The 14592-nt window shown below is 34.6% G+C and overlaps 1 protein-coding gene across 1 annotated transcript; it reads right to left on the bottom strand.

Moving 5' to 3' along the window:
- Positions 1–1992: 1992 nt before the first annotated feature.
- Positions 1993–9949, bottom strand: LOC143554826 (uncharacterized). The gene is made up of 6 exons (XM_077044502.1): positions 9864–9949; positions 8758–8893; positions 8659–8683; positions 2980–3491; positions 2506–2719; positions 1993–2110 (listed from the first exon to the last, which is right to left on the bottom strand). The coding sequence occupies exons 1-6, from the start codon at positions 9947–9949 to the stop codon at positions 2091–2093; spliced, it is 993 nt and encodes a 330-aa protein (XP_076900617.1). The 3' UTR covers positions 1993–2090.
- Positions 9950–14592: the final 4643 nt, after the last annotated feature.

The following is a 14592-nucleotide window of genomic DNA, read 5'->3' as shown; positions in this document are numbered from 1 at the left end:
TCATGGCCTCTACCACGTCCTCGGTAGTTTTCAACTTTCTTTTCGGTTTGGGTGAACATGAGCTGATTTTGGGATGAACTTCCATTCACATTCTTGAACTTGTTTCTTTCTTCATATGCCTTTAAACGTCCAACCACATCTTCAAACGCCATTGTTTCAATGTATGCGAGTAGCTCCATCTAAGAAACAACTGGCAAATATTTATCTGGCATAGAGTTCAAAAATTTTCTTACCAAAACCTCTTCTTCAAGTACTGCTCCCAAGCTCTATTACTTTGACTGTACTCCACCCAACTTCGTTGCATAATCATCAATTAACAATGGCACTTCAAACAGGTGTGCATGCCTTGCTTATTATCTTTTTCTTCGATCAACAAGAACCACTAATTTTTTAGGCAGCTTAAAATCCTTAACCACCTGCTTGTATGGTTTCAATAATTCCACCGACTTCCCTTGAATGCCAAACAAAGCTTATCATAATTAATTAATTGTGACTACTCTCACCGTTTTCAATAAGGAGCAAACATTTACCATCTTTTTCTTGAACGGAACTAATTATCCACCATTTTAAAGAACCTCAAACGAACGTCTCCTTTAATTTTCGACCTTACGTTCTTGTTGCAATCAAGCGGTTTCTCCGAACCAAGCAAAGTAACGTAAAACTTCACGTGAATATGAGCCGTAGTTCTGATACAAATTGTTGGCCCAAACGGATCAAACAATCAAATCAAACACACAAACAAACACGAGATATTTGGGGTGACAACCCTCGACTATTTCATATAATCAAACGAACTTATCAAACGAACATAACTTCACGAACATATAAGGACAAGAGACTTATCTTGACCTCTTGACTCTCTTAAATAAAACTAATAATCTAGACCATATTTATAGACCTACTAAACTTGCTCTCCAATCAAAACCTAATTTAGGAAACAATGCAAACTTATTCTAGAATAATCCATATTAAAATAAACTTACAAAACAATCCCTCAACTTTATTAATAATTCAAGATTATTCTTCACAACTGATTATGGTTTGTGGTATGAAAAAGGGATGGAAGTACATCTGGAGGGCTACACAGATAGTGATTGGGCAAGTACCATCAATGATAGGAAAAGTATCTCAGCATATGTGTTCTCCATTGGTAGTGGAGCAGTCTCATGGAGTTCAAGAAAGCAATCTGTAGTCGCCCTTTCATCTACTGAAGTAGAATTTATGGCTGCAAATGGTGTAGCTTGTCAAGCTATATGGTTAAGAAAGCTTTTAAGTGAGCTCGGGTACACACAAGAACAAGCAACCAAAATTTATTGTGATAATTTATCTGCAATTTATTTATCAAAGAATGCAGCCCTTCACAAGAGAAGTAAGCATATTGACATCAAGTATCATTATATCAAGGATCTAGTTGATGCAAGTCTAATTGAGCTCAAGGCATGTGATACTCAAGAACAAGTTGCTGACTTGTTAACAAAGGCCATTGGAACTGAGCAGTTTTATTATTTGCAGTCAAAGTTGGGAGTCAGGAAGTTTGAATTATGGGAGGGTGTTGGAGATAATCCAAACATGAAGTGACGGTTGGAGTTTGTTAAGGATAATTCAAGAAGTCAAAGTTTACTAAGTCTGCTGCTAGTTTTTAGTTGTACGTTTATGTTTCCTGTTTAATAGGTTGAGTCAGTTAGTTTTTGATTTAGTATTTAAGGCTGATTTTCATTGAATAAGAATTATCCAATCTTTCAATTAAACTTCTGTTATACGCTACACTCAAGTCCATACATTATGACATAATACTTCCCTATACTCTTGGTCTTCCTCCCATTACACATAGTCTTATATAAAGCAAGGAGGCCAGACGCTTTGGTGATTGACAATAATGGAAAATGCACACTTATACACCATTCATTATCATTTTTACCAGATATAACGGGTAACCGGCTTTGCAATACTTTTTTATTTTATTTTGTTTTTTGTTTCTTCTAGAATGGTGGGTTTACAATACTTGATACTACCAATCCAACACGCAACCAGACTTCTTTCTTGCAAGGATGAGACAACTATAGAGCATCAACAACCCATTTTTCCAGCCTCTAAAACTCCAGCACAAAATCTACACATAAATAGTAGAAAATAGAAAAATGGATGAGTAATCTGTAAATACAGCTGTGACCTACTGTTTATAACAGTCATGCTGAAAAAAGTCGTAGAAATGGGTCAGGTCGGGCTGCTCCGATAACACATTCTTGTCCAGTAAATTGTTTTATATTTATTACTGTGTTGATCCTAATTACCAAAAATATTGGTAATCCATATCTTTGAATAAAATGATTTAGGAAGTTTAATTATCGCATTAAAAAAAAGACTTTGGGCGGCTTTTAACCCATTCCATATTATCTAAGCCTTTTTATATGGTCCCTTGGATTAAACACAAACCAAAATGGCCCATTCACTTATGAGTGGGTTTATTAAATTACAACCTCTAAGTTATCATGCATTTGTACTTACAATCTGCATCAGTTTTAATCCACTGAGCTTTTCTTCCAGCTGGCTGCATGTTGAAAGGCCCGTGGGCAAACATGTTGCTGCTAATTGTTTCCTTGTCATCATCATCTGATGGCACTTCTTTATCATAACACATCTTCTTGACCTCATACTTATGTGACTTATTGACATGAGTATCAGCTCCTTGCGGGTGGATTTTTCTCGACTTTCGGAAGACCTAAAAAAGATGATAAAATTGCAAACTTATTAATACGCATAAAGACTTCTTTTGAAGTTAAGAGTTTCAGGTTATATGCATTAAAAACAGACATTGGTCGTTCTTAAAAATTTTCAGTTTTACCCATTTTGAGATCTATCGCAACCTAAACAACCCACTCACAAGTCAATGGGTTGAAGTTGGTACCTCTAATAGTAACTGAAGCTCACTAGATGACCTACCTTGGTGGGTGTTTCCTAGGTTGAATCATAAATAGTAGCCAAAGTTGTGCTGCACCTTGATGTGAAATCAAGCTTTTTCAGCATTTTCTTCATAACATGAAACGCACGAGTTTCTCTTTTCACCCCTTTGTCTAATTTATCTGATCTCTTGTAGGATATGGCAAGTGTAGTCTTTTGTTCCTTCTCATCTTCTATGATTGCTGGCGTTTCATAACATTCTTTCACCATATTTTTGTTCTCTTTGGCATCCTTTTCTAGCTCTTTTTCAGTTAGATTTTCTAACTTCTTGTTCAGAATCTGCACTCCTTCACTGGTTTCTTCGTCAACTGCGGGTGTTACGGGGATTATAACAGAACCAAGAGTTCCAATTGCAAGAAGTCCATGAAAAGACGCGGGCGTCATGTCAACTATTTCTTCTTCGTTTACTATTTCCATTCCACGTGCTTCAAGTGCAATGGGCTGCCCGAGCTGTGCAGAGTTGGTTTTTGCTTCAGGATTATGCTGCTGCTCATCAAGTTCCCATGGTGCTGAGAAACAAGAATAGGATTTCCCTGAAATTAAAGTTTTGACAGATTGGAATTCCCATATTAAACGAGCAATTCATATTTTTAAAATAACATTAAGATGCTATATATCTAAAGAGGTACTTAATGGTAACATATCGTATAAGGACAGAAGAGTGCCTGTGGAAACATTTGTGCTTTGTTCAATGTTTTTCCTAAATCTTTTCAGCATCCAACATAGAGTCTGAAATAGAATAATAAAAGAGATGGAGTTAAGATGGCATCTTCATGTAACCTCTAAAGTTGGATATCGAGTTACTTACTCTCATCTTGAAGTTTGTATTATTAAACACTAGTTTAGGATTTCCTATAGTGTGGGGTTATTAAACACACTATTTATAATGATCACGTATATAAATAAGTAAACAACTTGCTTCTGAAATATTTAAGACACATGGGTAAAAACAGAGGGAAACACACAAAAATCATATAATTGTGGGTTTTATGAGGAAGACTGTTCCTACAATGCACAACTGCGTGATTAAACATGTATAAAGGTGCGAACACATGCGTATAAGCATATTGATGAGATGGTGTTTCCTTTTTGTTATATGGTTACTTACTAAAAGAGTTGGTATCGAGTGACTAATGTCTTTTCGTTTATGACATCTAAAGACGATAGACCATGAAGAATATTTATTTTACAAAAAATATCATGTCTTTTGGTTTATGACATCTAAGATGATACACCATATAGAATGTTTATTTTCCAAAAATATCAGGTTGGATAGTCTCCAACATGATGATTCTATAGTATAGGATGAGATAGAATCTAGTATTTTAGATAGGAGTTTATTGTGGTAAGTGGTTAGTGGTTACATAATAAAAGATGCTACTATAGTCCTATATACCTATTTAATATTTTATCCCATTCCCTGTCAGTATAAGATGGCTATAGTTATTGCATTATTCATGTAAGATGGGAAATATATTGAGTCCCTTGATTAACATTAACTTCATTGTTTCTTCAGAAATGCAAAAATTACTATCATAGGCGAAGAGTATGAAATAGTTTGTGTTGGATCAATGCAGGATGATTGAATAGAACTGAAGAATTTTGCTAAAATCCCATGAAAACGGAAACATTTACAGCATATTACCTTTTACGGATCAAACAAGCCTTGAATGGAGATAGATATTTTATTGGGGACCAAAATTAATATCTGGATGTTGGCCTACAGATTCTATGATTGATCACTTTAGTGATTAGTTCACATATAAAGCAAGGTTGGTTAGGGTGATGAGGTGCCGGTGGTCACGGATAAAGCGAAATATCTAAGTGTATCCATAGCAGGTAGTGCGGTTGGTTTTATGGTCACATTACTATCATTATGCACTTTATGTGCCTTTGTTTTAGTTTTCACTATATCACTTTATGTTCATTGTATTCTTATACTTTATATATATATATATATAAGGTAAGGATCCTAAGAGAATTATTAACAAATTGAGAATTTTGAAAATTATTTTGGACCACTAAAAAAACCCTCTAAAACAATATTAAAAAAATTATAAAACAAACAAAACCGAAAATTTTAAAAAAGTAAAAAAACCAAAATTCTTATATTTCATTCCGGTTTCATTAAAAAAAAAAACCGAAATTTTTTTTTTCTTTTTAATTCGTGTTATACCTATACACATGTGTATACTTTCATTTAATCTCTAGTTACGTAATATACACATATGTATATTATCATTTACCTTAAATTATACGTATGTGTATAGGAAAAAACACGTGTGTACATATAATACATATATGTATAATAAAAAAAACCAATTTTTTTCCTTTTTAATTCGTATTATACCTATACACATATGTATACTTTCATTTAATCTCTAGTTATGTAATGTACACATATGTACATTATCATTTACCTTAAATTATACATATATGTATAGGAAAAAAACATGTGTGTACATATATGTACATATTATACATATATGTATATGTATAATTTAGCTAACCGAGAATTTTTTTAAGGTTTTTTTTATTTTTAGAAACCGGGATGATAAACAAGAACATTGGTTTTTTTACTTTTTTTATTTTTGTGTTTTTTTTTGTTTTATGATTTTTTTTTTATTTTTGGGTTTTTTTGTGGTCCAAAATAGTTCTTATAGTTCTCAATTTCCAAAAAGTTCTCACATGATCCTGATCCTATATATATATATATATATGGTAAGGATCCTAAGAGAACCATTGGCAAATTGAGAACCATTTTGGACCACTAAAAAAACCCTTTAAAAAAATATTAAAAAAATTATAAAACAAACAAAACCGAAAATTTTAAAAAAGTAAAAAAACCAAAATTCTTATATTTCATTCCGGTTTCATTAAAAAAAACCGAAATTTTTTTTTCTTTTTAATTCGTATTATACCTATACACATGTGTATACTTTCATTTAATCTCTAGTTACGTAATATAAACATATGTATATTATCATTTACCTTAAATTATACGTATGTGTATAGGAAAAAACACGTGTGTACATATTATACATATATGTATAATAAAAAAAAAAGATTTTTTTTCCTTTTTAATTCGTATTATACCTATACACATATGTATACTTTCATTTAATCTCTAGTTATGTAACGTACACATATGTACATTATCATTTACCTTAAATTATACATATGTGTATAGGAAAAAAACATGTGTGTACATATTATACATATATGTATAATTTAGCTAAATCGAGAATTTTTTTTTATGTTTTTTTAGAAACCGGGATGATAAATAAGAACTTTGGTTTTTTTACTTTTTTTATTTTTGAGTTTTTTTTTGTTTTATGGTTTTTTTTTATTTTTGGGTTTTTTTGTGGTCTAAAATGGTTCTCATAGTTCTCTATTCCCAAAAAGTTCTCACATGATCCTGATCCTATATATATATAGGGTTTGGATCAAATATAAATAAAATCAACGTACTAATTGTGAGAATCAAGTAGAGTAATTATGTAATTACATCGTAGAGTAATTGTGTAATTACTCTACGATGTAATTACATAATTACTCTACTTGATTCTCACAATTAGCACGTTAATTTCATTTATACGTTAACATTCCCCTATATATATATATATATAGGGTTAGTTTCATTTTAGAACTCAAAAAAAGTTAAGAACTTTTTGGAACTCTTAAAAAGCAAATATTTTTTTAACTTTTTTTATATATTAACATTATTTGAGACTTGTTTTATCATATTTTATAAAAAAAAATTTTGATTACATATAAAACTTCGATTGAGACTTGCGGCGCAGCTTGTTGCCCGTTTGCCTGCCACTTTATTGTAATCGTTTTATAGTAAATTATATAAAACTTCGATTATTTATATAAAACCTTTCTAATTACATATATAAATCACAAGTTACACATGTGTATAATTTATGTGATAAAAATTTACATAAGTGTAAAAAAACATAGATATGCGTAAAAAACTAATTTTCATAATTGTAATCGTAAATATAGATATCAAAAGTGATAAAACTACACTTAAATAACATTACAAAAAATTTTATAAAAAATATTAGTTATCAAGAGTTCCTTTAAGTTCTTAAATAATTTAAGAGTTTTCAAATAACCCACAATTATATGTTCTCAAACACATACATATATATATATATACACACACACTAGCTTTTAGCCCGCGTGTCACGCGGGTTTAATTAAGTTTTTGTTTTTAATCATATTGCAGTTATATTTTTGTAATTAATTATTTTAATTTAATATATTATAAGATAATTTGTTATATTCATTCAAATTTATATACTTGGATGTGTATTACATGTTTTTTTTATTATATTTATTGTTTATATTTTTGTGGATTTTAATTTAATGTATTGTACGAAAGTTTGTTTAGATTTTATACATATATATTAGTTTTTGTCTAAAAATATTTCCCCATTCCTTGATTATATGGATCGCAGATCACGGGTCGGTCCATATGGCACCAACTAGTTGTGCTATATCGTCGTTTTTTTATTTCTTTTTTGTTATTTTATGGTCTCACTGTAAGTAGATGAGTTTAAATAATTACTTTTTATGTATTGTATAGAAATTAATCTATGAATATATCAAAGTTAAAAGAGAGGGCGTGATAAAATGCTATAATATATTAGCATTATGTTGTAATATTTTCCTAAAAGTATCTTTTCATAACAAAGTTTGATTCTTTTGTATTCTACCCCAAACTAACCTTTGTTGTCTTTCATTTCAATCCTAAATTCTATTTGCTGTACTTTAGTATTAACCATGGGGCACCGCAATGGACATCCCCCGTATTATGGGGGTTGTTTTATATTATTCCTTTCTAATATTTATAATTTTTTTGGTTTTTATTATAATAAAGTTAATAATATACTTAAAGTTTGATGATAAAAGGGTTTCACAAATAATGAGATATTATAATGTTATATATCTGGGTTTGATGTTAAATTCATGCTGAAATGGCTTATAACTGAAACCGAGCTTGGAACCAACATCTTTCAGCTTCTTAACTTCATAATCGTGTTTTAACCATTTCCAACCGGAACAACCAAAAAATTTATTTATTTTTTTAAACACATTGAACAATTAACCGAAATTATTCAGCTATGGTTATCGTCTTACCGAACCGACTTCAACATGCACGGTTAACCAAAGCAATAGTAAACAATTTTAAACTATGGGTTTAAAACTAATAATGACTTTAACATAAAAATATGCGGGCAAAAATAACTTGAATTTTGGGAAGTGTGTTTCTAGTCACACATACTAATTCAACCTACTCACAAAAAATACTCAGAATAGTTTAACACAATAAGTAGAGTTTATAGTTAGAATAGATCAAGCCATATCTACCACTTCACACTATAGAAAATTAACACCAGATTCAATAAACAAATTATCGGACCGTTTTCATGTTCGTTACTAAAATTCATATACCACCACATCCAGACAACCCGAGATCTTGGAATCATATTAGAGTCTTCTTCCCGTCCTTTATTTTAAAATGGCTTTTTGTTGTGGTGTAATATGTCCCGATAAGTGTTACCTATTTAAATAGTAGATGTAAAGTTAAACTTGAAGTTATTATAATTAACAAAAAGTTAGCCACTTACAAAGAGAGAGGAATGATCTTTGTCTTCAACCAATGGTCATATAACTTTCTATTTAGACCATAAGGCGAATTCGCGTAAGAATCCTGCAAAACGTAACAAAGATTTTTAAAAAAACTTAAGTTATAATGTTGCATGATGGTCAACAATATTACAATACCTCTAGATTCAACTTCTTGGTTGCTTCCCACTTGCAGTTAGCTGCATTAACCCCCCATCTATATTTCCATTTCTTGGTTGAAAGATTTTCAATCCCTTCTTTTGTTAATTTGTACTCCAGGTGATCGGAGAACGAACTGCATCAAGATAAATAACCTTTAGTGCAAAATATACATTATATATGTCATCCGTTTAACTCCTCTTTTTCTAGGCCGGTACATGAACCGAACGAACACAACCATGCCCATGTTCATTTATTTAACTTTAACAGACGTAGCGAACTATAAATGAATTAACCGAGCCGAACAGATAACCGATCGTCATTAAGACTGTTAACCAATAGTTGTAGGTTTGCATGTTTAAAAACATATTCATTTTTTAAAGCTTTTAATTAAAAATTGTGGGTTTGCAATTGCATGTTTAGAAACACATTAGTAATGCTGTGAAATAACGGGTTAAGGCTGCAAACTGAACGGTGTAGACTCTTAATCTATATATATTCGACTTAACTAAACTGTAAATAAATTAACCGTACAGAAAAAATAACCGATCGGTTTGACCAAAAAAATGTTTGATTGCACGTTTAAAAACAAACGGGTCAGGGGCAATCTAGTAAAGTCCATTAAAGAGAAAAAGGAATAGCTCATGAAAGGGCAGTTTAGGGCATCCAAAATTTGTGGGTCTACACATTTAAAAACAAAAGGATCAGGGGCTCTCTCATCAAGTCAATTAAAGAAAAAGAACCGCTCATGAAAGGGCAGTGCCTCCAAAGAGGAAGAAGCCTTGATTCATCACCCAAGTCATTCAATCGTTGTGCACTGCATAACACCATGGAACCAAAACAAAATAAAAAGTTCACAAAATATTTTTAATCAAAAACAATAATCCAATTTGAATGTCATACTCATCATGTAATATAAGAATAATATCCAAATAATGAACAATAAAGAGACATAAACTGATGAAGCATAAGATAAAGTATACATATAAACAATACAAGAGTTAAACTGATGAAGCATAAGATAAAGTATACATATAAACAATACAACTCACAATAAAGGTTAAAAATATGATTTGACATGATATAACATAGAGAAAAAGAGGGACCTTAATGTAATGTTAACACCATATGAGAAGTAAAGGCCAGGAGTCTTCTCTGCAACTTTAAATATGGAAGCAAACTCTGACTCCATCGTTCTCTGCCATTTATGGTTTTAACATATTATGAATACAGTAATAGACAAAATGAACTAAAAAAGTTTAAAAATGAAAAGGGAGACCCACCTGTTCATCGGGAGAGTTTATCACAGAACGATCAGAGGGAAAGACTTTAAGTTTAGAAACTATGAAAATGGGATGACCCAATGTAACACCCGTTAATTCCGGTTTGAAGAACTAAAGCTTGTAGAGTATGTATAAATCTCGGGACTTAACCGACGTTTCTCGGAAGCCTTCACGTCATCCCGGTACGTTAAAGAACCTAACCATTCCTTCCATTTTGCCTTACACTTAAATCTAGAAGGACTAGAGTGTAATATCTTAAGTTATAACATAAAAAAAAAAATAAAACCCTAGCCACCTATAGCTGTGCGATCGGCAGCTTCTTCAAGACCAAGACCCACGTTTTTTTTTCTTGTGCAGCCAATTCTAAGCCTTAGAACTTCAATTCAAGGTATGTACTACGATTCCCCAAGTCTTTTTCACGTTAATTGACCCTCATATTGCGCGTATTGATCGAAAAACGTCTTGTTGTAGGTTAACCGGGTGGATGCCCAATTGAGCGTTTCCGGGGCTGTTTTGAGTGAGGTTTTCGCATCAAAATCCCACTAGGTATGGCATTTACATCATATTAAAATTTCGTGGTCATTGGAGGTGTTTAGGTCGGTCAATCGATTTTAGCTCAAAAACTATGGTTTATCGGGTGTAGAATTGCAAATTATTGAGTTTGATGCGTTAGTTGATCGGGTGACCGACCGATTCTGTTTGTGCAGCCCTATGGGGGTTTAAGGGCTGTGGAAAAATTATTTTTTTTGGTGCTCGGGGCTGTCGGGGTTAGTGCTTCGTCAATCGAGTCGACGGTGCACGAATTTTCGTTTAAATGTTAAACTAAGTGTTGTAAAAAGGAACCGTCAACCCTATCAACTCGGGTGACATAATTATGATGAATGAAAAGGTTTAAGATGGAATTTGGTCCATTCGGGGCTGATTCGGTTAACAAATGGTTTTAAGGATTATTTCACGCGCATTCGACCCGATTTGACTATCTTTGGGCCTTGGGCCAAGTTTTGGGCCTTGGGCCAAGTTGTTGGGCCTTGGGCCAAAGTGTTGGGCTTGTACGGCCATTAGGCTAGAGTGTTCCTACAGTCTAGTTTAGTAACGCGTTATATATAATTTACAGGCCCTTGCTTGTGATTTTGCCCTTAGGAACTTCCTAGCTCGTTGCAAGTATTCGATCGATCTCAGGTGAGTTCATGATGCCCCTTTTACTCATTTTACTTTTGGGCTAGCATGCGCACCTAAATGTTTCCTTACTTGATGAAATGTTTTTAAAATGATTTTATATAGGCTTGCTAGTATATGGTAAGCCTTGGGATGTTAAATATATATATATGTATAAACATTATTTCTTGGCCTCTATTTGGCGATGTTGTAGTCGTTTCAACTACTGATGTTGTGTATGCATACTTCGTGTTTGCATGCACTGATGTTACGTGTTTGGGTTGTACGTTTGCTCGACCCTGATGTTATACGTGGATGTTATATATATATAGATATATATATATATATATATATATATATATATATATATATATATATATACTGTTATGTATATAGGGATGTTATTGAATGGATGTTTACATATACATTTGTATACGTATGTATGAAGATGTTTAAGTTCGATAATGATGATTAGATAGATATACCCTTTTACTTTTAGAAAACCTTTGGTATGGCTATCATGATTTTACTACTGATATCTTTTACTTAAAACTTGAACTCACTCAGCTCAAGCTGACTTTGTGTGCATGTTAGTGTAAGTTTCAGGATTTGGAAGAGGATGCCTTATCGCTTGGACGTGCACGGAGCTACTTGGATGGTGAAGGGCATACTGGAAGGAAGAATTGTTTATGAATATTTTATTTCAAGGAAACTTATAAAAGTTATACTTATTTTGGTTCTTGGGCAAAATTCCCGGGTATCGGGGAACTTATTTCATTTTTCATGTTTTCCGCAAAATTTATACTCTGATACGGTTTGTTTTAATGGAAGAAACGGTTCTTAAGTTTTTTAAATTTTACGAGTGTTTGGATGATTACCACTGTGGGGTTCTCGGGGTTCGGGGGCCTTACAAGTTGGTATCAGAGCCATGGTTCGAGGGATCTGAGCATCCCCGAATGCTTGGACTCGAACTGTAAGAAAAGAGACCAGTATTCCCACCGCGAGTAGCTGCACGTCAAGAGGTAACTTTAAATTATTTAGTCATTCCTTTGAATTTGAAAGTTTCCAGTATGTGATTAATTGTAAAGTGTTAGATAGAATGCTAATGTGGGTAGGGGTAGGGGGTGCTTAGAACTGGTCGGTGAAGTAAACGACTAATAACACTTGATCAACGTTATTAGCAGTTTACCCTTACCTTCCATGTTTTAAACACCACTTGTGTCTGACTATGTTAGGGTTCCGTCTTTGTAGGGATAGGATTTGGCTAACTCTCGAGTCGTTAGCGTTAAAGTTTATCTTATTCCCTAAATTCTCCTGTTCGTTTCCCATCCTCTCGAACGCTTTGCGCATAATTGTTTAGCTGAGGCGTAGCATACTGTCACTCTGGGTTCCTTGGTACTTGACCGCTTAAATTCCTCGCTCCTTCAAGAATGTATGAGCAACTGTTTAGCTAAGTAGGAGCGTGATGTTATCCCAGATACCTTTCTACTTGATGAATTACCGGCGTCAGTCTTATTTGATTCGGGTGCCAGTAAAAGTTTTGTGTCTACCGCTTTCTGTTCCTCGTTGAATAAATCACCCGAGCGCGTAGTCGATGTGTTTGACGTTGAGGTCGCCGTAGGAAAATCTGTTTTCATGTCTAGGGCTACCGTCGGTGATGTTCCTATCGTTCGGGATTTCCCGAATGTATTTTCAGATGATTTGTCAGATGTGCCACCGGATCGCGAGGTCGAGTTCCAGATAGACCTTGTATCGGGCGCCAAACCCGTTGCCCGAGCTCCCTACCGCCTAGCGCCGAATAAAATGAAGGAACTTATGGCTCAGTTGGAAGACTTGCTCGATAAGGGCTTTATTCGACCGAGCATCTCGCCTTGGGGTGCCCCGGTCTTGTTCGTTAAGAAGAAAGACGGTAGCATGCGAATGTGCATTTACTACCGTGAGTTGAATAAGCTCACTATTAAAAATCGGTACCCGCTCCCGAGGATCGACGACTTATTCGATCAACTCCAAGGGGCTAATTGGTTCTCGAAGATCAACCTTAGGTCCGGGTATCATCAGCTGAATATTTGGGAAGAAGATATTCCTAAGACTGCCTTCCGCACTCGTTATAGACATTACGAATTTCTGGTGATGTCTTTCGGTTTGACCAACGCACCGGCTGCGTTCATGGATCTTATGAACTGGGTGTGTAGACCGATGCTCAATCGTTCGGTTATTGTGTTCATCGAAGACATTCTTGTGTACTCAAAAAGTGAATCCGATCACGCCGGTCATCTCACGGAAGTGTTGGAGGCCTTGCGGAAGAACAAACTGTATGCGAAATTTTCTAAGTGTTCCTTCTGGTTGCGTGAGGTTCAATTCTTGGTCATGTTATTAACCCGAGTGGTATTCTGGTTGACCCTGCAAAGGTGGAAGCCGTGAATGATTGGGAGTCTCCTAAGTCTTCAACCGAAATCCGTAGTTTTCTGGGTTTGGCGGGGTATTACCGCCGCTTTATTCCCGATTTTTCGAAAATTGCTTCTTCACTAACCAAGCTGACTAAGAATAGTGTTAAGTTCGTTTGGGGTACGGAACATGAGGAGGCTTTTCTCGAATTAAAGAACAGATTGACGCATGCCCTGATCTTAGCTTTACCTGATGGCACCGACGATTTGTTGGTGTATTCTGATGCCTCTTATCAGGGGCTTGGGTGTGTTTTGATGCAGCGAGGTCGGGTCATCGCTTATGCCTCACGACAGTTGAAGCCTCACGAGGCGAATTATCCTACCCACGATTTAGAACTGGCAGCGGTTGTGTTTGCGCTTAAGTTGTGGAGGCACTATTTGTACGGTGTTCCTTGCGTTATTTATACCAATCATAAGAGCTTAAAGTATTTCTTCGAGCGAAAAGAACTGAATATGCGGCAGCGTCAATGGTTGGAGTTGATTAAGGACTACGACATGGAGATCATGTACCATCCGGGTAAGGCTAACGTGGTGGCCGACGCGTTAAGCCGGAAGGAGAGACCAAAACCTATTCGTGTGAAATCCTACCAGCTTATTCTCAAAACCGACATTTTGAAACAAATAGCCAACCCACAGAATGAAGCGTTGCAGGTGGAATGGATTATGTCAGAGCGTATTTGGGGTCAGGAAAAGTTGTTGGAAGACGTAGGTGATGGGGTGAAATATAAGGATGGTCGTTTATGGGTATCGAGGTATGGAGGATTCAGAGATAAAATTTTGGATGAGGCACACAAGTCGCGCTATTCTATTCATCCGGGCGCGACCAAGATGTACCAAGACTTGAAGAAAAATTATTGGTGGCCTGCAATGAAATTTGAGGTGGCTCAGTACATGAGTAAGTGTTTGACGTGTCTACAGGTTAAGGCCGAGCATTAGAAGCCATTTGGGAAACT

The sequence above is a fragment of the Bidens hawaiensis genome, unplaced genomic scaffold (assembly GCF_021521415.1).
Source record: "Bidens hawaiensis isolate Kalapana, Puna unplaced genomic scaffold, B.hawaiensis_p1.1 tig00017856_1, whole genome shotgun sequence".
Classification (NCBI taxonomy): Eukaryota; Viridiplantae; Streptophyta; class Magnoliopsida; order Asterales; family Asteraceae; genus Bidens; species Bidens hawaiensis.
This window is presented reverse-complemented; position numbering and strand designations above follow the sequence as displayed.